At 52.3% G+C, this 24,773-nt stretch overlaps 2 protein-coding genes across 44 annotated transcripts in view; one reads left to right on the top strand and one right to left on the bottom strand.

The window, feature by feature from the left end:
* The window catches only part of LOC110481843 (uncharacterized), a 75,664-nt gene extending 58,535 nt beyond the window's left edge, over window positions 1-17,129 (bottom strand). The window contains exon 1 of one of the 4 annotated variants that reach the window (XM_085571416.1): window positions 16,138-17,129. The gene's annotated coding sequence lies outside the window, so the exon portion shown is untranslated. The remainder of the gene's footprint in view (window positions 1-16,137) is intronic. The other 3 variants (XM_085571418.1, XM_085571417.1, XM_085571420.1) reach the window with 3 other exon arrangements.
* A 1,803-nt stretch (window positions 17,130-18,932) lies between these two features.
* LOC146763228 (transcription factor 4-like) overlaps window positions 18,933-24,773 on the top strand; it is a 111,870-nt gene continuing 106,029 nt past the window's right edge. For 9 of the 40 annotated variants that reach the window (XM_085571389.1, XM_085571392.1, XM_085571384.1 and 6 more), the window contains exons 1-3: window positions 18,933-19,583; window positions 20,808-20,899; window positions 22,525-22,597. In XM_085571389.1, the coding sequence (XP_085427515.1) occupies window positions 20,828-20,899; window positions 22,525-22,597 (145 nt within the window). In that variant the 5' untranslated portion in view covers window positions 18,933-19,583; window positions 20,808-20,827. The other 31 variants (XM_085571397.1, XM_085571394.1, XM_085571386.1 and 28 more) reach the window with 19 other exon arrangements.

The raw sequence follows: 24,773 nt of genomic DNA, 5'->3' as shown, positions 1-24,773 counted from the left end.
TGGCAATTAATGTTTGAAGTGCTCCGTAACTCCAGATATAATGATCCTATTTGCCAAGTAATTATGGAATGTATGTGCCTAATAAACAGTAACACTCGGCTCCCGTGCTCACCTGAGGGGCTGCCCATGGGAAAACACAGGTACAGAAGCACAGGTAGAGGAGAAGGAGGCCAGGCCTTCCTCCCAGCCACTGCATCCTCCTCCCCTGGGCCTCGGCTCTGCCAGCAGGGCGTTGGGCTGGGGCAGCGCAGCGTTTGAACCCTCAGCAAAGGAGGATTTCACTGGATTTAAGGCAGAGGGTGGAAGGGCTCCCGGGGAAGCTGTGGCTGCCCCTGGATCCCAGGCCAGGCTGGCCAGGGTTCGGAGCCTGGATGGCACCGGATGAGCTTTGGGGTGCCCCTCCGAGCATGCATGGGTGCTGCCATGCATGCACAGTGTCCCAAGGAGGGTCCCTACGATGGCCAGCAGTAAGAGACCTCTGGCTTCCCTCCCCGCTCTCCTGCCCTCAGCAGAGGCAGTTTGTTGGCAGGAAGGGGATGATGTAACCCAGCAGGGTCTGCGCTCCCTCTTTTCCATTACCCCGACTTCCTCCCTGCTAATTCCAGCCTGGCCTCGCTGCTTAATTAGCAAAAAGAACCATTACATAACACAAGCAGCCAGGCCAAAGAAAACAGCCCCACAAGGGCCGGGTGCCACCCAGCCCAGGAAAATCGGGAGTCGAATTCCACTCCTGGAATTCTTTACAATATTCCTCCTTGCCAAAGCCAGGCAAATATTCCACTTGCTCCAGCTCTGCTCGCAGAGCTCAGACTGCTCTGCAAACGCCAGTTCACAGTGGCTCTTTCAACAAGCACAGAGCTGCACATTTCACATCAATAAATATTCCAGGGGGATTTTATTCTTCCAAAATACCCCAAAAATGAGGCTGAACAAGGCATTTCCTCCCAGGCCGTGGAGTTTAGGAGCAGTTGAGCTCCTGCTAAACACAACCAAGTTAATTTGTTATTGCTTTAATTTAATTCCCACCTGTTATTGAGATGGGGAAATGAACAATGAAATATTTTATTTCTGTTTGCTGGGATTTATCCTTTGGAATATGATTACAAAACACTGTGCACTGTTCCCTGTGAGTGCCTGGTGTCTCCAGCCACGCCACTCTGTATGTATCCTGAGTTTCAGTAGAGAGCAGAGCTTCCATCCCAATGGATCATCCCATCTTTAAGAACTTCAGTTAAAGACTGAAAGGCAGGACATGGATTTCAGAACTGGCACCACGTCCTGGTTTTCTTCTCTGGAAAAGCAGGACAACGTTTGCCTGCACCACAGGAAGCTCCTGAGGGCTGACTCTGACTATCCACCAAGGAAACCACAGGATTAGTTTATTTTGGAGAGGCAGAGCTCTTACAGCATTTATTTGGTCAGAGTTGCAGCTTCCAGCCTCCTCTGGGTGTAAAAACAGGGCTAGATCTGTGGGCTGGCCAGCCCCAGCAGAAATTCCACCTGTCCCAGGCCCGACCACTCCTTTGGCTCCAGGAAGGCCAAAGTGCTGCTGCCTTTGCAGTTGGCACAGGAGTGTTTTCCCTGCATCTCCATCCTCCGGGTAGGTATTCATCCCAAAATAAAACTCCTGGATGCAGCTCCAGGCAGGAACTGCCAGCATGAATCATGCCGGGCAAACGTCATCCCAGCCATGGGAACAAGGCTATGTGGGAATTCAGGATACAGCAAACAACTGCAGCACAGAGCTCGGCTGGCTGCAGGGAAGCTGCCCTGGCCTTTGGTGAGGGTGGCAGTGCCGGTGCCACCCTGCCTGCACCCGTCTCCGGGTGGGATTGCCAACTGCGGGCAGAGGGCAGCTGGGCTGGCAGGGACCTTAAGGAACGTCTCGCTCCATCCCTGCCATCAGAGGAGCACCTTTCCACCATCCCAGCCTGGCCTTGAACAGTTCCAGGAGTGGGGCAGCCACAGGTCCTCTGGCAGCCGCAGCTCCTCAGGGCAACAGGAGAGATGCAGGAATGGCTTCCCCCTCCGTGGCTCGGTGGGAACATGTGGCACAGCAGCATCTTGGAAGGCTTTATTTGGGGAAGAGCTGTTTCACTCTGGAAAGTTGATCCAACCTCCACAGACACCCTTGGGAGCAAATAGAGACAAAGCAGGAGACACTTGACAGAGGAGCAGCTTGTGGCTTATGGAATCAGCCAAGCCAGCAGCACGGAGCCAGCTCCAAACACAGGGAATGTGCTCCAGTGGATCCGTGTCCAACGCACCCTGCAAATCCCCCCAGGGCGAGGGTCACAACTCCAGGTGCTCCACAGCCACCGAGGCAGGAGCTGCCACCTCCCCCTGACCAAACCCTTTTGAGCACCTCAGGAAAGCAGCACAGAAAACCACAGCAGATCCCGAGGCAGGTTCAGCTCCAGCCTGCAACATCTGAGAGCAGCCCCAGCTCTCCCCTTCCCCCTTCCCGAGTTTTTCACCTACTTGGCTGTGTCCCAGAAAGAGCCTGCACACAAGTGAGAGACCCTGGAGCTCGAAGCCTCTCTAAAGCTGGCAGCGGCGCTAAGATTAGAGAGCGAGAAGTGTGAGGGAGCTGAAAGCCTGTGAATCCTGCTAAGGATAGAAAGGCACGAGTAGGAGGCAGCCAGAGCCCATCCCAAGCAATTCCGAAGTTGAGCGTTGAAGTTGGATGGGATTTAGGGATAGGCAAGGTAGTGCCTGGCAGGCAGGGACGTGCTGCTTCCCAAAATAGAGCCCGGAGCTCACCCTGCCGCAGGCCGTGCTCACCTCCCGGGAAGTGCCAGGGCAGCAGAGGTGCTTCCCGGGAAGTGCCAGGGCAGCAGAGATGCTTCCCAGGAAGTGCCAGGGCAGCAGAGATGCTTCCCGGGAAGTGCCAGGGCAGCAGAGGTGCCTCCTCGGGAAGTGCCAGGGCAGCAGAGGTGCCTCCTTGGGAAGTGCCAGGGCAGCAGAGGTGCTTCCCGGGAAGTGCCAGGGCAGCAGAGGTGCCTCCTTGGGAAGTGCCAGGGCAGCAGAGGTGCTTCCCGGGAAGTGCCAGGGCAGCAGAGGTGCCTCCTGGGAAGTGCCAGGGCAGCAGAGATGCCTCCTTGGGAAGTGCCAGGGCAGCAGAGGTGCCTCCTGGGAAGTGCCAGGGCAGCAGAGATGCCTCCTTGGGAAGTGCCAGGGCAGCAGAGGTGCTTCCCGGGAAGTGCCAGGGCAGCAGAGGTGCCTGCCTGCCATGCTCCCATGCTCCTGTCTCCATGTCCTGGGCCAGGACTGTGGGCATGCTGCTGGCCTCTCGCTGCCTGGCACCCCAAATCCAGCTGAAATACGGCGCTGCCAGTCCTCCAAGCTGCTTCCAGGGCCACCATGCCTTTGGAGAATCACGGGACCCCAGAACGCTTTGGGTGGGAAGGGACCTTAAGGAGCCTTTCATTCCACGGGCAGCGACACCTTCCAGGATCCCAGGCTGCCCCGAGCCCTGCCCAGCCTGGCCCAGAACATTCCAGGGATGGAGAGGGATGGGATACATTTGTACCTGTATCCCCAGGAAATGTCAGATATCCCAAATCCCACAGATCCCACAAACCCATAAAGAGCTACTGTAACAACCCCAAATTACTGCATCAGGCAGGAACAAAGACAATTATAAGATCTAAATTGTGGAAAAAAAATCTAATTTCCAGTTGTACCAGAGCACCTTGGACCTGGAAGTATTTTGAATATAAATTCCCAAGCTTGGAATAAGGTTAGATAAACCATTCCAATGGAAGCCCCTGTGTAGTTAATGGAAAACAAAACAAGGGAAGCCCCTAGGAACAGTTGGATGTCAGGTTTTTGGAATATCTGAGGGCACAAGACTCGGGAAGGGCTGACAGGGAATCTGAGCTCCGCTCCCACCGAACTCAGCCAGGGTTTTACTTCACTGGAGCAGAGTTAGGTTAATGCTGAATGTTTGGAAAACACCATTCCCACTTGCCAGGCTGACTCCTCAGAGATCTCCCCATCATTAGTTTAATTCAGCCATCAGTGCTTGCAACGGCAGCCCAGGGATTCGGCTGCTCCACGGAGTCAATTGCTGCCTTTGGAAATGGGCTCTGCTTCGTTCTCTGCCATGTAAAGCTTGTTCTGTGAACCTTGCTCTGACTCACGGAAACCCCACTTGGCAGTCCTGCAGGAAGGATGGCATTTGGGATGGCAAAAATCCCAAATCCACTGTCCCAGGCTGCTCCAAGCGCTGTCCAGCCCGGCCTGGGGCACTGCCAGGGATCCAGGGGGCAGCCAGAGCTGCTCTGGGCACCCTGTGCCAGGGCCAGCTTGGATGGGCCTGGAGCAACCTGCTCTGGTGGGGAGTTCCTGCTTGGAACGAGATGGCCTTTAAGGCCCCTCCATCCCACAGCATTTGGGATTCTCTGCAGGAAGCTCCCACAGGGGCAGCCAAGAGCCTGCCTTTCCCATTTCCCATTCCCTGTTTCCCATTCCCCATTCCCCGTTTCCCATTCCCCGTTTCCATTCCCCATTCCCCGTTTCCACTCCTCATTCCCCATTTCCCCTTTCCCATTTCCCACTTGGGCCCCCCAAATCCTTCCCCGGTGTTATTGTTTGCAAAACGTTGGATAAAATATAAATGATGCTTTCAATTTAAACCAAACCTCACACTGTTCCCAGCTTTAATAACAGTTTTGACAGATGAGATTTCCATCATCTGTTTTTGTCTTTGTCAAGGCTCCTCCAATAAATGCTCTAAACTAACAGATGTGACTATAAAGGCTGAGGCATCAGGAGCTGAGCTTTGTCAAGTGCTACCAGAGATAAATTAATTCCTAGTTGAAGCTTCCACTGAGCACTGGAACATCCCTTTCTCCTGGCTCTGGTGCCTGACCTTGTGCAGGTTTCACAGCCAGAAACAGATCCTGGGAAATCACGACAGGTACAATTCAATTGTATCGGTGACTGGGGCACCAAATGGGGCACCCAGTTTAGCCAGGGAACAAACTGGGAGCCAGAAACCTATTGGAAATCTGATATCCAATAAAAGGGAACCTGGTGGAGTTCACAGCACTTCTAAAATACAGGTGAATTATCTGAGTGCAAAAGCAGGTTTTTGGTGAGACTTTGAGATCTTGCAGCCTGATTTCCTTCCTAACATTCCTGCTCATTCCTGCCCTGTGATCTCTTTATTCCCTTCCCTCACCAACCCCACAGGCACCCCCACATCAGTTCAGGGCCGTTTGGGTGCTCAAGCGTGGGTTTTTTACCAGGAATTAGAATTTCCAGTGGGAGGAGGAATGTACATCCATTGTTTCACCCGTGTCTCCGGATTTTACTCTAATACACAAAATAATAAATAAGACATAATTGGGTCTGGCCTCCTGACTCCCACTCTTGCAAAAGCATGAATAAATGAATTAATCACAGCCACCAGGGTGAGGAGAGCGAAATCCACGGGGGGGGAAAAAGGGCGGACGGAATAAAGTCCCGATGTCAGAAGAATTCCGCAATAAAGTTATTTCCGAGCATTGGTTTGATGAGTGAAAACTTCAGTAAACCCTTGGAAGAGACGCTCCTGGCAGAGCGCGCCTGTCGGAGGCAGCCCAGGTGGAGCAAGGAGGGATTTCCAGGCAGGACCCCGGAGCGAGCGGAGGGAATTCCCAACCGTGGGGGGTGGGATTCCCAACAGGCACTCAGATTCAGTGTCAGCACTCCCCTGGAGCAGCTCCTGGTGCCTGCAGCTCTCATCCCTCACCGCCGCCCCGGCTCCGACCATCTCTCCAAACTCCGAGCGCCGTTGATTAAATTCCTCCTTCTACGGAGCCATAAATGCCGTAATCTCGATCCCGAGAAGGGCTCTAAAGCTATCCCACAGGATCCTTGTGGTTGGAACTGATGGAACATTAGTGTCAGGGAAGACTATTATTTGAGTCTCAATATAATTAATAAAGCTTTTCTCTCCCCCCCAGGAACGCGCTAAATCTCTGAGTCTTGTTTGCGTTCGGCACAAGATTTCCCTACCTTGCGCGGAAAAGAGGAATACGGAAAAAAAAGATGAAAAAGCCTTTAAATATTTAACAGTCGAAACCCGACATAAATTGGAGATTTGAATAAAAAAATCAGCCCAAGTATATTTGTATGAAACTGGTGAACAGAAGGAATACACATGCTCCGAGGAATAGATTTTATGCCAAACATCAATCAATCCCGGCTCCGAAGCCTATTTATAATACTGTGGGGGTTCTGGACGGTTGCACTTCACACTGGGAGGACCAATCCATGACATTATCTGGTGAACAATTGAAGGCTTTTACAAATAATTAAAACTCTGCTTGGAAATGGGGATCTTGCCGCAGCTTTTGTGGCCACGCACCGGCTCGTGGCGATGGCAGAGTGTAAATAACGAGTAGTTAATGTCGGATTTGCTGCCGGGGCTTTCTTCCTGGTTATTGATCTTTGGGGCACAAGTATGGCTTTACTTCCAGCTTTCCCTTCCCTCTCCCCTCGCCTCCGTGCAGGACAGCGGGGTTAGATGGGATTTTGGGAGGAAATCCCTCGCTGGAAATCCCACAGGGAGCCCAGAGAAGCTGTGGATCCCCGGCAGTGCCCAAGGCCAGCTTGGATGGAGTTTGGAGCACCCTGGGGGAGCGGAAGGTGGCACCCGCTGCTCCCGGTGCAGGAGGCGCTGCCGGTGCTCTCTGCGGAGCGCTGGGTGCTGGGTGGCTGCGTGCGGCGGAGCAGCAGGGGGAGCTCAGACATCCCATTTGGCTCTCTCCAAATGTCATTCCTTAAGACCTTCTGAGCAATTAAACCAAATTTAGCAGGAATCAATCATACAGACACGAGGGTGGGAAATAATGAAGATGGATGTTGTTTAAAGCCTTCCAAGAGTTCCTGCCGGAGCTAGATATCATCCTGAGTAGGATTAGATTATCCAAGTGACCTTAGAGGTGTTTCAAGTGTCCTCCCAAGCCCCACCGGTCCCTTTCCCCCTGCTCTGGTCCTTCTTTTCCAAGGTAAGTCCTTCCCTGGAGCACTGCTGGCATGCCCGGGATGCATGGAGGCAGAGTGGAATCCCTGCCAGAGCAGGAGGAACACTCTGTTCTCCCAGCTCTCTTTCTACAAGCAAAATAAATCTTTGCTTTGAGACCGAAAATCCTGCTCTAAATCCCTCTTCCCAGGTGTGGGGCCAATGTATTTCATTTCCCCTAAAGTTCCCACTGGGATCCACCGGGCTCTGTCCCTCTTCCCAGGAAACAGGTGGGTTTCAAACCTTCTGAAGACACCAAAGTGCTTCTTTGCAAAGTGACTTGCAAAGCAAAAATATGAAAAAAAAAAAAAAAGAGATTTTTTTTTTTTCCCCTATTCCCCAGGGATTTTTGAGCATATGAAGCACAAAAATAATCACAGAAATGACGCAAAGGAAGAAAAAACCCAAGGATTTAGTCGGAGTCAGCAATCCAAAGGCAGCTCCCTGCTGCTGCTGCTTCACCCCCGCGACACAGACTGGATTTAAGGGACTCTTCTGCTGAGCAGCGGCCAAAGCCGAGACCTTCAATCCCCAGGAGCTGCTGGAAGCTGGGCTGAAAACCTGGGGATGAGCGAAGATGACTCCGCCGCGGAAGAGCAATGCTTCTTTTTAATTAGTTACGATACAGAGAGGGAATGACACGTGCAGCAGCACCTTCCTGTGCTCCGAGTGTGTGGATCACACCGTGCCCTGCTCTTCCTGGCCCCTTCTGGAGGAGCTTGGAGCCTCCCAACCCGGAGCAGCCCCCTCGCTGCTCTTGGATACACACAGCCTTGAAAGCCAACACGTGTCTTCCAGATAAACCGGCTAGGTCTGGAATCGTGGGATGTCTGTGTCATCTCCAGCTGTTTCCCTCCTCTGCTGGAGCCTAAAGAAGTAAATATTGAAAGAAAAGCCCCGGGCTGTCCTAAAGCAATCCAGACCCGCTTCTCCCACCTCTGGGAAGACACGTGGAGCATCGTGTAAATCCCCTGGCACCTCGCTGATCTCCTCCCCAAGGCCTGAAATCGGGTTTTGCTCCAGAAATCGCAATTCTCAGCAGGAAGTCTTTAAATGAGTTAAAAAAAGCGCCCCTGGGAGCAGCAAGCAGGACTCGAGTCGGGCTTTGTGACCCAGGCCTGAGCTCAGGATCTGCTGGTGTTTGTGTTTTCCTCCTCCCTCGCTCCTGCCTGTAACCAGGGTGTGCTGGGAGTGCCTGTGCTGGCCGGGATGGGGAGGAAAAGCAGGGCTCGGTGGCCAACCCCCATTTTGGAGAGCGTTTCCCCGCACAGTTCCAGGACATTTTGACATGGGATTTCACTGAGCTTTTGGCTTCAGGTGCACGCTGCACGTTTCCCCCCGGGATTTGGCTGTTTTGTGTTGAGCTGAAACAAAAGTGGCAGAAAATCAGCTGAGCTTCTGAGCTCTCACTGCTGTGGTGGGAAAGGAGGAAACTGGCTTTTCCTTGGAAGGAATGCTGCTGCTCTTCCCTAATTTCTCTAATGACATTTGATATTATGGTGATGAGTGCCTTGGAAAATACATATGATAATCATTATAATCAAGCACATGTGTCTGGAGAGTGTAATAGGTACATTCTATAAATTAGAAAATAAACATGTGTTAAGGAACGACTTTTAATATTAATTTCCATTTTTAGAAAGCTAGGCCCCAGATGCAGCTGGGGATTAAGCAGCCAAAATGGGATTTTCTAGAATCCTGGTATCCCAGAACGGCTTGGGCTGGGAGAGACCTTAAAGCCATCTCATGCCACTGCCTGCCATGGGCAGGGACACCTCCCACCCACTGCAGGGTGGTCCAAGCCCGGCCTCGGACACTGCCAGGGAGGGGAGACATGCCTCAATCCCAAATCCAAATCCACAGCCCAGCTGATGCTCGTTTGATGACTCAGGATGCAAAACATTCCAGTTCCTCAGCCACCTAAACACTGTGAGCAAGGGAAGTATTCCCTGGGTCTGGAATCACTCCAGATCCCTCTGGCACCAGCCCACGCTGCCCTGAAGCTCCAAGCACTCCTCCACAGAGGGATTCAGGCTTGCAAAGGGAAAGGGGTGCCCGAGGAGTGCCAGGCTGGGCAGGGCTGGAAGCAGCCTGCTCTGGTGGAAGGTTGCCCCGCAGAGGCGCCCGCTCCCTTCCAGGCTGCCCCATCCCACAATTCTGAGATCCCGGGCTTTGGAATCAGAGCAGCAACGCTGGAAGGTGCAGAGTGACTCCTGAGAAGCACAACTAACACAGCAGCCAGGCCCTGGGCTTATTCGGCCTCCTGAACCAGGGAATGGAAGCGTTCCCAAAATCCCAGCCCTTGACTGGAGTGCCTCTCCCGTGGAAGCCCTGGAGCCTCTCCCACTGCACAGCCTATTGATTTTAGGAGTCATCAATGGATATTGTGTGTCTATACCATTACCAGGACAAGCAGGAGGTGCACAGAGTCATTTGCCTGCCGAAGCCAGTTGTCCCATGCTGTGCCCTATGGGAAGCCACTGATTCCTACACTTGGAGCAGGGACAATGCAACTTAATCAGAGTGACAGGAAACAGGCAGCAATTACAGTGTGCAGCTACATCTGCTGGGTTCCACTTCACTGAAGGAAGAGTTATCTCAATTTTAATGTACAGCCCTTTTTCATGTTTCATTTAACCTCTGCTGTATTATTAACCACATCAAAATATAACGACGGTCGTTAGGAAAAAACTGAAAACCGAGAACATTTGGGAAAATTTGGACTCTTCCCCTGTTATCTGTAATTTAACGGTCTCGGTTTTACTTCCGTGCCCCATTCCACAGTCTCATTTAATAGATAGGTTTGTTTGTTTTAAATACCAAGTACAGCCCCAATCCTGCTTCCTTCCAAACTCCACAGCAAAACAATTCCCGATGCACCGGAAGCAAGATGTGACCTGCTGATACTCCTTCTCCTTAATTGCCACAGTGGAATGAAGCCTCCTCTCCTTGATATGCTAACCTTGAAAGAGTCTCATTGTTAGGGTTTCCCTGGAAAAGTAATCACTGGGAATTCTTCAGAATCTGAGTGAAACTGGGAGAAGGGGAACAAACCCTGGGCTGGACCAGGTTTCCCTGCGCCTCCTGGGAGCAGGGCTGCGCTCCCACCTTGCACCGGGGAGCTCAGGGATGGAAGGCATACCCCAGCACCGTCCTCATTTCACCACCAGGGACAAAGCATCACTTGGGAGTCGCTGGCATGGCAACAGGGCCAAAACTCCTGGCTGCAGGCTTTGGGGCAGAGAAGGTTCTGGAATCCTAGAATGAATTCTGGAACGGTTCGGGTTGGAAGGGATTTTAAGGATCATTCCTTTCCACCTTTCACTATGCCAGGCTGCTCCAGGCTGGCCTTGGATCACTCAGCAGGAATGAGGTGCAGGAAGCACCGTGCCCGGAGCGGATCACAGGGATGACTTTCCTGCATTTCCCACATGGAGCACATGCAGGAACAGCTCGGCTGCAGGTGAGATGGTGCTGCTGCATGGCTGGGAATGTTCTCCCTTGTTTTAGACCCAGTCCCTGCCAGGATCCGTCCTGCTCCCAGTGCATTTTCTCAAGTGCCAATCTAAAATGCCCTTATCTGAGTGGACTCCCCCCTTCCCTGGAAGTGTCGCAGGCCAGCTTGGACAGGGCTGAGAGCTGCCTGGGATAATGGAAGGGCGTGGAATGGGATGGGATTAAAATCCCTTCCAACCCAAACCATTCCACGAATCCATAACAAACCAATACGATCCCTGTAAGCTGTAACCTAAATAAAACATATACAACAACTCCTGAGCGTGGAGAACAATGAAGAACCCACCCGGAGGGGGTAATCAGCATCTGAGGAGTCTTTAATCTAACAAGGACATCTTCAGTGAAGTTGCAGAAAAAAAGGTGCTGTGCAATTGCCAAACAGCTCCCCGTACTGCGAGGATTCCTCTGAAGCACCGAGTGCTAATTGGAAGGAAGTTGGAAAGCTTTCTGGCAGGATCCTGTAATAAGCTTCATTAGGCCGGGGGCCGGCGCTGCGCTGCATATTAATAAAAGGCAGGGGAGAGAGCCAGTGGCTGGGGAAACTGGGGAGCTTTGGCTGGGATACTGGGAAGGAATTCTTCCCTGGGAGGGTGGGCAGGCCCGGCACAGGGTGCCCAGAGAAGCTGTGGCATCCCTGGCAGTGTCCAAGGCCAGCCTGGACGGGGCTTGGAGCAACCTGGGGTAGTGGGAGGTGGCCCTGGGTGGAAGGAGGTGATCTTTAAGTCCCCCCCAACCCAAGCCAGTGTGGGATTCTATGGAGTGTCTTGCCTGGTTGTATAGGAAACTCTGCTCTGGTGCTGCCCCATCCCCAAGTGCTTACAAAAGGTACAGGTGAGTGAGCGTGTGCCAAAAAAGCACTGAGGGAAACTGAGAAAGGAGCAGCTCAGCTGGAGGTGCTATGATGAAAGCAAAAATGGACATGAGAAATCCCATGTCCCGTAGGATTTTGGGAGTGCAGGGCCTAAAGAGATCGGTGGTTAGGGCTCAAAGACCTGTGAGCGGTGCTTGGAACGGGAGCTCAACGGAGCACAACTAAAAGACTCTTCCTGTTGAGCAAGCCCATGGATTAGATATGAATTATCCTGTTTACATTTCATTTAGTTTGATTTTCTCTCTATTTCCTATTTTCTAAATTAGATAACCCTTGCTTGATTTAAGGTAATTCGCCTTTACTGACTATTACTTAAGGCTAAGCATTTGCAAAGCCATTCCGGGAGAGGAGGAAAATTAAACCATGGAAATTTAGGGTTTAGAGAACAAAAGGAACGCAGGCATGGAAGGGAAGTGATGATGAATGGGGAGCTGGCAACGCCTCAGCCCCAAGAGCTGCTTTTGACCGATGCCACGAGCTTTTCCAGACACTCTGGAGCTTCCTTTGTGCATCCTGTGCTTAAAAATTTGATGAGCCGAGCTCCTCGTGTATTTACCACTAGTACAGCAACGGGGACCCATAAGCAGGAAAATGGAGTTGGATCGTCCCCCCTTTTTCTTTGGGAGAGATTATGGGCTCCGATAATTTAACCGCCTGCTTTTATTTCCACGTTATATTGCAGTTGCATCTGGAAATCGGGAAATTCAGTTTGGAAACCAAAAAGGGGGAGGAGGGAAGAGAGGAGGGAAGTGGGGAAAAACACAAGACGTGGGCAGCAAAGCCTCTCTCTGACACTGCACCCTGAAAACCTCTCCCAGATGAATGTGGGATCTCTTTAGGAGCTGCTAATCTATGCAAAGCAAATTGTTTTGGATTTGCCCAGCCCATCCCTGCCCACCCTGTCATTTGTAACTGCTGCCTGTGGTGACAGAAACTCTTCATCAAGCGCCGGGCTACACACACACACCTCAAACTCATTAGAAGCAGCGAGGGTCGTGAGGATACGACACCAACAAAGCACCTCAGTGGCCTGACCACGTGTGTTTTTCCACGGGACGACCCTCCCCGTGGGTTACTGTGCCTTGCACCGTGCCTCTGCCATGGCAGAACGGGTTGGATCCTTGGGCTGGCCCCACTGGCTGGGCACTGCCTGCTGGGAGGTGCCCTGCTCTGTGCCCAGCACCCCTGTGCTGCCCGAGCTCCCTCCTGTTGGAAATCAGGATGTTCCGCCCCGCACACAGACAAATCCTGCTCAATCCAAATGTCTCTGAGAACAATTTTCGCCTGGAGAATGTTCCTTCATTCCCATCTGTGCAGATCACAGTTTGAAATGCTGCCTGCACTTTCCAAACCCTTGCTTCACCAGAAAAAAATAGCCAGAGCAAACTATAAAAAAAATAGAAACAAGGAAAAATCCCAACCTATGAAGTGAATACGGAATAAAAAACGAGGGAAGGAAGTGCTGAAGCAATCAGTGCTCCTCCATTTGTTTTGCTGACAGACCCAGTGAGCTGTCCCAGTTCCCAAACTGGGGTTTACATGACATGCACACATGCACGGCCCTTGCTAGTGCTCCCTGGCATACCTCGGGAATGCCACTGAGTCCTCCAGTGGAATCCTGTAGCAATGGCTTTCCCAAATCAATCTCGGCGCTGCCTTATATTAATGAACTGTCACAGTTCCCATTGTTTTCCCAGGGCCTTGCAGCTGCATTCCTTCGCAGGTGCTTGGCAGATCCAAGCGAGGCTGGTTTGGGGTTTCGGGAGGGGACCAAGTCCCTCCCTCCAGCGGGTTGCTGGGGAGTTATCCATGCTGGATAACTGCCCCCCCGCCTCACTCCTCTCCCCCCGCAGCCCTCACCTTCCCCGTGCTTCCTGCTGATGCAATTACATCCTCAGGATCCCAGAAGGGCTGGGCTGGAAGGACCTTCGAGCTGCTCTCGCTGCGGCCCGGCTGCTCTGTGCAGGCCGGAGCCCACGGCGGGCACTCCTGCCCATCTGCAGCCCCGCACGCAGAGGCTTTTTCAGGCGGTGACTGAAGCGGAACCAGCCCGAGTGGCCGGAGATGCCAGCTGGAGGCAGCTTAGCTGGGCACGGACTGCAGTTAAGCTCGGGAATGTCGGATGTTTCCCTGAAGCCTCCGATCAGAACCTGGAAAAGCGCATCCTGCACCTTCCCCAGTGCGGCCACGCAGCAGGCGGTGACAGGCGTGGGGCCGTGTCCCTGTCGGGTGGGGACAGACAGGGGGACAGCGCCGTGCCAGCTGAGTGTTCTCATAGACGATTTCATTTAACTCAGTGCCACATCCACGTGTTCCCTGGGACACCCCAGCAATGGGGACTCCCCTCCCACGCAGAAATTCCTCCCGTGTTCGGCCTGGCACAGCCTAAAGCCATTACTTTGAAAAGGAATTTGTTTCCCTCCAAAACATTAAAACCAGTTTGCCATGCAAATTAGCTCAAGTGCTCATGTTTGTTCCAACTAATCAACTTCACCCAGACCTGGAAATGACATAATTGTGTGGCCAGTTCACAGGATTTAAATCCAACCTCAATCTCTTCACTAAGCACAAATACTCGTATTTTTCTGTAAAGTTAGATTATGTCCTAGGCTGCTCCCAGGAAAACAAAGGTTGGAATTTCTGTGGTTTAATACAAGGAGATTAATATGGAAGTGAAACCAATCTACTGTTAGAAAAATAAGCAGAATCAAAATCCATTTAACTGAAACCTGCAGCTCTTTATATTGCAATAATAATACACTTAGAGGAGCAGCTTCCCTAAAAACTGGCCTTGTCACCGATAGCCCTTTATTCTTCCCTCCGTGTTCCTTGTCAAGGAGCTAATTCAGGCAGCTAATTGGGACAATAACTAATCCAGCCACGTATTCCCCCAATTATTTCCTTCTTCATCCCTCTCCTATTCTTATTCCCGTGTATTTTTTACAGCAGCTTTTAATTCAATTATAAGGACGGGACTCAGCCCGAGGGTCCCTCGCCACCAACGGGTCCGGGCTCAATAACAAACAGCAATAACAGAAATAAGATGTGAAACCACATAGAAAAGGATTTATAACAACAACAACAACAACAACACATTTTTGCCGGCACTAGAGAGCCTTCAAAGAACACTCAATAATGTAAAGAATACCGTACGGGGGAATAACTGTGAAATCTCAAAACTCTCCCAGAGGGTCACTCCAAATGATATTCCCAGAGAAGTTGGGATGGCCCAGCCCTGGAAGTGTTCAAGGCTGGGCTGGAAGAGGCTTGGAGCAAGGGATTTGCAGGATCCCCACCCGGCCTTGGGCACCTGGAACCTTCCACCAGCCCAGGTTACTCTGAGCCCCGTCCCGGCATTTTTCCAGATTTCCAAAATAGGAACAATTCCTGCTGAAACCTTGGTAAGAGATTGCCTGATTGTATTTTCTGTATTCCTGTCATCACAACCCATGGATTTCCATAATGACCTACATATGCCCATTACAAAAATTGAAAATACGTGGGAAATCTCTTTGCATCCCCTGCACCTCCTGGCCTTTTCCCAAATCCACTGTTTTCTCCCTAATGGACTGCTGTATTCCATATCCATTAGTACAACCGAAAATGATGACATTTCACTTTAATTGAAATCAAACATCCTCTTTCATTAGGGAATTAGAAAACAAACCAAATTTTAATCGGAATTCAGGCAAATACTGAAGAATATTTCCCCACCTCCGGAAGTACCTTTCCATGGAAATCTGCAGTATTGCTGAGGCAATGAATGAAACATATTCTTTGCAAAGCTGTGCTGGAATCAACGAGTTTACATTCCCCTCAAAGCCAAACTAGCCTCATGTTGACACCATAACAAGGAAGCACAAAGGGAGAAACTGCATGGAAATTACAAGGTTTTTCTTGCTCCCTTTGCCCACTTATTTATTTTTGGGAAGTGGAGAAACAAACACTTTGGTGATGGGGGATTTATCCTATAAAATTTAATAAGTCCAGCTATGTTCCACTTCTGTTTTCTCACAAAACCCAGTGTGGCGGCTCTGGATCTTATGGATTCTTTCATGGCATCGCCTACTGCAGGCCCATAACGTTAACAGACTAATTTTCACAATCACCAGGCACTCAGGGAATGGTTTGGGATTTTTAGGATTGTCCAGTTCCATCCCCCTTGACCACTTGTCCGTGCCTTATCCTGTCCAGCCTTGGGTATTTCCAGGGAAGGGAGTCCTATAAAATTACTCGAGTCTGCTTCCTGTGAATGCTGAGGTGGCCAAAGGCTCCCCTGCTCAGCCAATTGTCCACGTGGGATTCCTGTGGCAGGCTGAAAGCAGGACATACGGGGCCAGTACGAAATCCAGAGATTAAAGCTGGGAAATGAATAATACCAGGGCTGGGGTGGCAGTTGGGTGAGTCCTTTCCTACTTAATTTCCAAATACAACCTCACAGCCCATCACCATCAACCAAATCCGTCCGTAATTTGAAGCAGCATCCCTGGAAGTGTTCAAAGCTGGGCTGGATGGGGCTTGGACCATCCTGATCCAGTGACAGACCCTTGCAAGCCAAACCATTCCATGATTTTCTATCATTCCCCCCTTTCCTCATTCCTTCTTTTAGTTTCATTTCCACCACTTTGCTCATGCACCAGCCCCACTGCGGGCTCAGCACCTCCCCAAAAAAAAAAAAAAAAACCCAAAAAAATAAAAACCAAACAAAACTGAAAAAGGAATAATTGAAACCTACCTCTTTCCTGGGCGCGATCCCGGCTGGGGCGCTGGAAAGCCTCCCAGAGTTCGCTGATGCTGAGGCAGGGCCTGCAGGCCTCGCGGCGCCTCAGCAGCGTGGCCAGGCCGAGGGCGAAGGAGGGAAACTGCGCCGGGCCTCAGGGGAGGTCGCTGGGCCCGAGCCCCGAGGAGCCGGCCCCTCTGGGCGGAGCGGGTGAGCTCCCTCACGGAGGAGTGCTGGGAATCCCCTCATGGCTGCATGGGGTGAGCTCCCTCCGGGCGGGATGGCGGAATCTCCCTCAGGGCGGGATGGCGCGAGCCCCCTCAGGATGGGATGGCCGAGCTCCCTCAGGGCGGGATGGCGGAATCTCCCTCAGGATGGGATGGCCGAGCTCCCTCAGGGCGGGATGGCCGAGCTCCCTCAGGGCGGGATGGCGGGAGCTCCCTCAGGAAGAGAGGCACGAACTCCCTCAGGGCGCGATGGCGGAGGCTCCCTCAGGGCGGGATGGCGGAATCTCCCTCACGATGGAGTGGCGCGAGCTCCCTCAGGGCGGGAGTGGCGCGAGCCCGCTAACGGCCGAATGGCGCGAGCCGCTAACGGCCACTCGCGAGCCCCCTCAGGGCGGGAGTGGCGCGAGCTCCCTCACGATGGGATGGCCGAGCTCCCTCAGGATGGGATGGCCGAGCTCCCTCAGGATGGGATGGCCGAGCTCCCTCAGGGCCGGATGGCGCGAGCTCCCTCACGATGGGATGGCCGAGCTCCCTCAGGGCCGGATGGCCGAGCTCCCTCACGGCGGGATGGCCGAGCTCCCTCAGGGCCGGATGGCGCGAGCTCCCTCACGGCGGGATGGCCGAGCTCCCTCAGGGCCGGATGGCGCGAGCTCCCTCAGGGCGGGAGTGGCGCGAGCTCCCTCACGATGGAGTGGCGCGAGCCCGCTAACGGCCGAATGGCGCGAGCCGCTAACGGCCACTCGCGAGCCCCCTCAGGGCGGGAGTGGCGCGAGCTCCCTCAGGGCCGGATGGCGCGAGCTCCCTCAGGATGGGATGGCCGAGCTCCCTCAGGGCGGGAGTGGCGCGAGCTCCCTCACGATGGAGTGGCGCGAGCCGCTAACGGCCACTCGCGAGCCCCCTCAGGGCAGCCTGGCGCGAGCTCCCTCAGGAAGAGAGGCACGAGCTCCCTCATGGTGCCAGCCCCTTCATGGGGATGAGGTGTGAGCTCCCTCATGGTGCCAGCCCCTTCATGGTGCCTGTCCCTTCATGGTGCCAGCCCCTCATGGGGATGAGCTGTGAGCTCCCTCATGGTGCCAGCCCCTTCATGGTGCCAGCCCCTCATGGGGATGAGCTGTGAGCTCCCTCAGACCCCCCACAGGATCAGCTGAGGACCAGGAGCACGAGAAGCCCTTGGAGGATCTATGGGAGCTGAAACCCCCTCACGGGAGTCTGTTCATGGCAGAGGGTCATGAAACCCATATGGAGCCTGCAGGACCTGAAGAAGCCCTCAGGTAACTGCTGAGGCGGCTGTAACAAGTTGTCTGATGATGGTTTGAGGGCAAGTGAAATCCTTCACAGCGTTTGCAGAGTGCTGAAAGCCCTCATGGTTCTGCTGAGGGGTCTGAAACCTCTCAGGGGTTTGCTGAGGGGTCTGAGACCTCTCACGGGTTTGCTGAGGGGTCTGAGACCTCTCAGGGGTTTGCTGAAGGGTCTGAAACCCTTCGAGCGTGGTCTAAAGGGCCTGAAAGCCCTCATGGTGTTTGCTTGAGGGCTCTGAAGCCCTTCACGGGTCTGCTGAGGAGGCTGGAAGCCATCCTAGGTCATGCAGAGGGTGCTGGAGCCCCTCATGGGTGTGCTGGGGGTGCTGAGAGCCCTCCCAGGTGTGCTGGTGGTGCTGGAGCTTTTTGTGGGTGTGCTGAGGGTGCTGGAGCTTTTCATGGGTGTGCTGGGGGTGCTGGAACCTCTCATGGGTGTGCTGGGGGTGCTGGAACCTCTCATGGGTGTGCTGGTGGTGCTGGAACCTCTCATGGGTGTGCTGGGGTGCTGGAACCTCTCATGGGTGTGCTGAGGGTGCTGGAACCTCTCATGGGTGTGCTGAGGGTGCTGGGAGCTTTTCATGGGTGTGCTGGGGGTGCTGGAACCTCTCATGGGTGTGCTGGGGGTGCTGGAACCTCTCATGGGTGTGCTGAGGGTGCTGGAACCTCCATTGTTTTTCTGAGGGTGTTGGAGCTTTTCATGGATGTGCTGAGAGCCCTCCTGGACGTGCTGGGGTTGCTGGAGCCCCTCCCGGGTGTACCAGAGCCCTGCCGGGTGCCCTGGAGCCGCTCCCGGGTGCCCCGGAGCCCCTCCCGGGTGCCCCGGAGCCCTCCCGGGTGTGCTGGAGCCCCTCCCGGGTGCCCCGGAGCCCCTCCCGGGTGTACCAGAGCCCTCCCGGGTGCCCCGGAGCCCTCCCGGGTGCCCCGGAGCCCTGCCGGGTGTATCAGAGCCCCTCCCGGGTGTATCAGAGCCCCTCCCGGGTGCCCCGGAGCCCTGCCGGGTGTATCAGAGCCCCTCCCGGGTGTATCAGAGCCCCTCCCGGGTGCCCCGGAGCCCTGCCGGGTGCCGCCGCCGGGCGGAGCCGCTCTCGGGGCGGCGGGCAGCGCTGCCCCCCGGGCCCGGCGCGGAACGCGGCGAAGGGCCGGCCGGCTCCCTCCATCTTGTGGGCCCCGCCGCGCCGTCCCGCCCGCTTCCTCCCGCCCTCCTCCTCCTCCTCCTCCTCCTCCTCCTCCTCCTCGTCATTGTCTGCGAGCGGCGCTTATAAGGCGGCGGGCATTGCCCGGATGTGAGCGGCGGGCGATGCGGCTGCCCGGGCGGGATGCGATCGGCCGCGGCTCGCCGGGGGAGGCCGCGCTGCTGAGCCGGACGAGGCGGCGGGCGCTGCTCTAAACTTGGACCAAGTTGGGCAACGGGCGGCCCCGCGCTCCCCCGAGGGGGGGGAGTCGCCTGGGTTTGTTTATTTTTTTTTTCGGGATTTGGGTTTTTTTGGTTTTTGGTTTTTTTTGGGTTTTTTTTTAAGGGAGGACAAGGAAAAGGGGGTAAGTCCCCGAGAGCCGCGGCGCTGCGAGCCTCGTCACCATGTGTCTGTAAAAACAATAGGGCAAAAAGTTGTCGGACCTTCTTTTTATTTTTTTTTCTTGGTTTTGAATTTTTTTAATTTTTAAAATCTAATTTATATTATTTTTTGTGGCCGGTGGCCGGGCCCCCCAAATCCCAACAAAGCCAGGTGTAGTGTGCCTGTAAAGCTGTGGAATAACCTGGAGCAGGACTGACACTTTCCCTACTTTTTGGTGGTTTTGGAAGGTCACACACGTGTGAGACAATAAAGCACTTTGGCAGAAGATTCCTCTTTTTATTTTGATTATTTTTATTCCGTTTTTTTTTTTCTTTTTTTTTTTTTCCCTTGGAATATTGTGAACATATTTGTGGCCATTTAAGGTAAAGTTCCAATTTGCTGTTAGACTAACTTGTCTGTGTTTTTTCTTTTTTCTTTTTTTTTTTTTTTTTGCTTTCATTTTTATTTTTTGATTGAAATTGTCGATCCCGATATGTTATTTTAAAAAAAAGAAAAGAAAAGAAAGTGCAAGTTCCGGGCTGTGTAAATCTATACATTGTATATACATTGCATAGATACGATGTAACTACACGTGCGGGAGATACACCAAGGTGCAGACTCGGGCACTCGCCGCTGTATTTCCTGCCGGAAAATGAACTCCGAGCAGTTCTTTTTAGCGGCCTGCGAGAGGAAAATACGGAATAAAAGTGGCAGAGGGGATGAGAGAAGGGGAAGGGGGGTGGGCTTTGCAAAGTTTGGGATCGAGACCGAAACAAAGCAAGATTAGAGCTAAAAAAAAATATATTAAAAAAAAATAATAAAAAGACGAATAATAATCCAAAGGAGGGGAAAAAAAAAAGGAATTGTTCCTTTCGGCCAAGCGGCCGCGTCACGCGCGGCCCCGTTATAAAGGTGGAAGAATCATGGTCCAAAAGTGCTGCGGGAGCTCCGCGCCCCTTCTTCCCTCTTCCCTTCCCCGCCCGGCTCCCCTCCTCCGGCTCTGCCTGCTCACCACAGGCCCGAGCCGCTCCTGCTGCTCGGCGGCTTCCTTTCCATCCATCCCCCCCTCCATCCTCTCCAAAAATTAGGAATCGGGGCTAATTGTCCCCCCCCACACCCGCTCCGGAACATACACTCTCGCCGTGGTTTTATTTATTTTTTTCCTCCTCGCTCTTTGCCTCCGAACGCTACTTGGCGTGGAAGAAGGAGAAAGGGAAAAAGTTGGGAGCGGATGGCTGTAGTTTCTTCGCTGGGATCCTCATTCATTCCTCGCTGAACCTCCTGTTGCATAAATGATGCTCCGGGAGCGAGGCTTTGCCTTTTTTTGTCTCCTCCGCATTTGGGTTTAAGAGTGGATGTTCTCGGGTTTGGCTCGCCTCTTTGGAAATACAATATCGCTTTTTTTTTTTTTTTTTCCTCTTGTTGTTGTGTTTTTGGTTTTTTGTTGGGTTGTTTTTGGTTTTTTTTTTTGCTGCCCCTCCATCTTTTTTTCCCCTCCCTTCTTCTTCTCAACCACCCACTCCCCGACCCCCCTTGAAAAAGCAAAATCCGACTGTGTTTCCTGCAAGGCTCGGGATTTCTGATTGCGGTTATTTCCATGTTTCTAGGTTTGTGTGATTTTGCTAAAATGCATCACCAACAGCGAATGGCTGCCTTAGGGACGGACAAAGAACTGAGTGATTTACTGGATTTCAGTGCGGTAAGAAACAACGGTGGAAATTAGCAACAGCTGTAAAAAAAAAAAAATTCTAGCTGCTCTGTTAACAAAAAAAAAAATCCAGCCAAAAAAAACCCTAAAGCAACAAAACCAACCCCAAACTGTGCTCTAAGTACATTGGGCAATTTTTAATCAGCAGCTAGAGGCATGGTAAATATTTTTTTTGCTTTAAAAAAAAAAAAAAAAATCCAAACTGAGTATTTTTAGTCTTTCTGATTGTGCGTGATGGGAGATGCAGGCGCGTTCGCAGCTTGGTTTCATGTCTCGGACGGCTCACATAATTCCTGCCAAAAGAAACGCCCTGAAAACTGACCATTTCTCATCATTCCATCATACCGATATTGCACTTTTATTGTGCTTTCGATTTTCAAGCCTTGTTGGCACGTGAACTCATTAATTGCTAATGACTCGCTGATATTCTCCTTTCGGTTCTTCCCTTGTTTCGATTTTGGCACATGGAAAGTGCAAAGAAATCCACGACCGTCTCAGTTTAAAGTTTTCCCTGAAATCTCCTAGGGCTTCTGCTGGCATTTAAACCGCTCCCAGCTTCTCCTACCCCGCCCTAGCCAGGATTTTGGGAGCGATTTGCGAAGGAAAAGAGGGATTTTTGTCCCCCTGGGCCGCTTTGGAGGCCGAACGTTGCGCCGGACGCGTGCACTTGTCTAGTTTTGTCAGGCTCCCCCTCCCCCTCCAGCCCCTTCCTTCCTCTCCCCATCCCCTCCCTTCCCCCCCAATATGTCAGGAATATCTCTCTATCCACTTAGTTATTTATTTTGGGGAAGAGCTTTTGCTGGGAGAGGCAGGTCTGCTCCTAAAGCCCAGCAAGCCCCCCCCTCCCCTTTCCCCTGCGTGCTCCAGGCTGCTGCTGCTGCTCCAGCCTCGGCTTCTGAGGGATGGCTTGGGGAAGTTTGGCCAGGAATCGTAGCCTGCGGCAGCTTCGCAGCCCCCTCTCTGCTTGTCGGTGCACTTTTCCCATTTGTTCCTTGGCTTTTTGCAGGCTCTGACTCAGGGAAGGTGCGTATTATCCACTAGACACGTCGGAGAAGGGAGAAACCAATTAGGGTCGAAATAAATGCTGGGAAGAGAGAGAGGGAAGTGCGAGAGGGAGGGAGAAGGGGGCGAGGAGCGAGCCTGGCTTCCAATTGCTCGGTGGGAGAGACGGAATGAGAATTTAGGGCAGGTGGCACTTTGCTTTATTATTATTTGGGTTCCCACATGCCAGGCAAATCCTGGAGAGGGATGGAAATGGACGTTGCTACGCCGATGACCAAGGTTGCGCCCCCGTCCCAACTTTTTCCGCTTTTGTCGGCGGGGGAGAGGGGGAGCGAACCCCGCTTCCCAGGCTGGAGAACGCGGCTCAAAGGCTCCGAGGGCAGATTGTTTGGGAAGCTAATGAGCCTGAGAAAAGCGGGGACGCCGCTGCCGAGGGGCGCTGGGGGGGCCCGCGAGGAATCTGCACAGGGGCTGTGGGGGCTGACGGTTCGAGGTGGGGGGAGAGCAACTCCTAAGGAATGTGCCAGCAACTTCGGACTGCCACTGCACTCGGGAACCGCTTGTTTTGCACTAGTAATGCCTCTTTGTTTTTTTTTTTTTTGGTTTTTTTTTAGATGTTTTCACCTCCTGTGAGCAGCGGGAAAAATGGACCAACTTCCTTGGCAAGTGGACATTTTACTGGCTCAAGTACGTACCGTTTTTTTGTTCCATCCGTAGCGAAACGTTGGGATTTATTTATCCGTAGGCATTACCTTTGTTGTGGTGCTTTAATCTCTTGCGGGGAGCAGATTCGTTCGGATTGCGGCGGAATTATTCCTAAGCGCCGGTTATTCTGATTTTTGGTATTATTATTATTTTTATTATTGTTATTTCCACGAGCCTGGGAGGTTTATAGAGCGTTGCCGCACATTTCTGATTTTTTAAAAAACCCCTGGACTTCTCCTCTGTTTAATCATTGCTTAAAATTGTTCTAGTTTTACAGTAGATTTATCTTTTCCTTTTAGCGATTTGAGCCCTGGAGAATTTTTTATTTCCAATTCCAAAGCCTCTCTTTGTCTGTCGGGGACGATAGTCAAAACCTCTTGTGTGCAAATTAATTTTGTGCATTAGAATTGAAGCAGAATCGAGGCTGTTGCAGTTAAATAAATAAAACAAGTATCCGAGAATAAACACCGGGAAAAAAAGTCTTTAGGATTAGACAGGGCCGCTTGCTGATGGAATATTTTTTGGGAATTAAAATCTTCTCTTGCTGCTTAAAGGCAGGGCATTTTGTTTTTAAACACGAGAGTGTTTTGGAAGACTTTCCTGAAATTTAGGCGGACAGTTTGTTCCTTTGGCTGTGGTAGGGCTGCCGGGCATCTCCCGCGCTCCCCAAAAACAGGAGCGGGATGACAAAAGCAGCCTCAGAGCTTGTGTGGACAGTAATTGTCTGGCAACTCAAGTTTCTAGAAGGGCTTTTATGTGCCTGACAAATGAGAGCTCCCAAAGATCCCTGGAGCACGTTTCCTGGCTTTTCAGTGCCTCGATGGACAGGTAGGGAGCTCTCCATTCCCAGACCACTCCACGTGCCAGCACGCCGGCCGGCGTATTCCTGCCCGCTCCTGCTCCGTGGGGGCACTTTGGGCAAGGCTTCCTGGCAAGCCACAGAGGAAGCCCTCCTTGCAGAGAGCTCCATACCTGCTACTTGCAGGTTTTCTCATGCAGGGCACCTCTTCATTCAGCATTTTATTGAATGCACCGGGACATCATTTAGCTTTTTATTTCCAGGGCGGGAGTTCGGCTCGGAAGTTTGGTCAGGTTTTTTTTCGGATCGCTCTCCATTTTATGCCTTTTATTCTATTTAAACTTTCAGAATAACAGCCTGGGTTTGTTTTGTCTTCGCAAACTTGCTTATATTGCGAGCTAGCAACTTGGAGAATTTTGCTGTTGGGCTGAGCTAACTTTCCAAATATGAGCTCTAGGTTTGAATCCCAGTTTTTGTCCTTTTCTGACATAATTTTTGAAGCGATGAGGCCGGATCTAGAATCTCCACTCTATTTGTTTTCGCTGGAGAGGAGCGCAGAGTGGTTGTGCCAGACAAATCAATTTGTCATGCTCAGAGCCCAGTCCATGCAGCAACCACCACTTGGGCTGACAGCAAACGACTCCAGAGTTATATTTAATAACTGCTCCTAAACCTCATCTCCGGAGTCGTTGGGATCAGGAGGACAAACCGGAGCAGGGAGCGATTAAATTGCGTTTTGTTGTCCTGCAAGCTGAAGGAATCGCAGGGGTTTTGACGCATCCTCACGTAGCCGGGAGGATGATTTAATGAGCTGCAGGAAGTTAGGAATAAAGAGATAAAGACCACTTAAAACAACACCTGAACTCTGCCAGGGACAGAATTCCAAGAGAATTCCCTGACGCGCCGGTGGCTGGTGCTGAGGATGCGGGAAAGGCTTGGTGGAGCGGCGGGCACCGCGCGTTGGCGGCTCTGTGCACAATGGCACCAAAGGCTGTCTCTGGAAGGGAAAACCAAGGCAATTTCCCACTTGCAATATCCATGGCTGGCTTATCACACAGGCAATCCTGCAGCGAGCTCGTGGTGCTTCCCAAAAAGTTGGGGGTTCATTCCCCCCGCTGCTCCCGGGCAGAGGGAGGGTGGACATGTGGCCTGAGGATGGTGTTGGTGGCTATTGTTTGCCCGGGCAGGGATGTGAGGAGCCTGGGAAATTGGGATTGGAGCTGAGAATACCTGGATGCTGCTCCAAGAGATGCTTTCTGTGGCACGCTTAAAGGCAGCTCCATGAATAATAGCAGACATAGGCTGTTATTCTAATTATGCAGATTGCTAACGGGGAATTGCAGTGAGCGGGCTGGGTCC

The sequence above is a fragment of the Lonchura striata genome, chromosome W (genome assembly GCF_050655825.1).
Source record: "Lonchura striata isolate lonStrDom1 chromosome W, ASM5065582v1, whole genome shotgun sequence".
Classification (NCBI taxonomy): Eukaryota; Metazoa; Chordata; class Aves; order Passeriformes; family Estrildidae; genus Lonchura; species Lonchura striata.
This window is presented reverse-complemented; position numbering and strand designations above follow the sequence as displayed.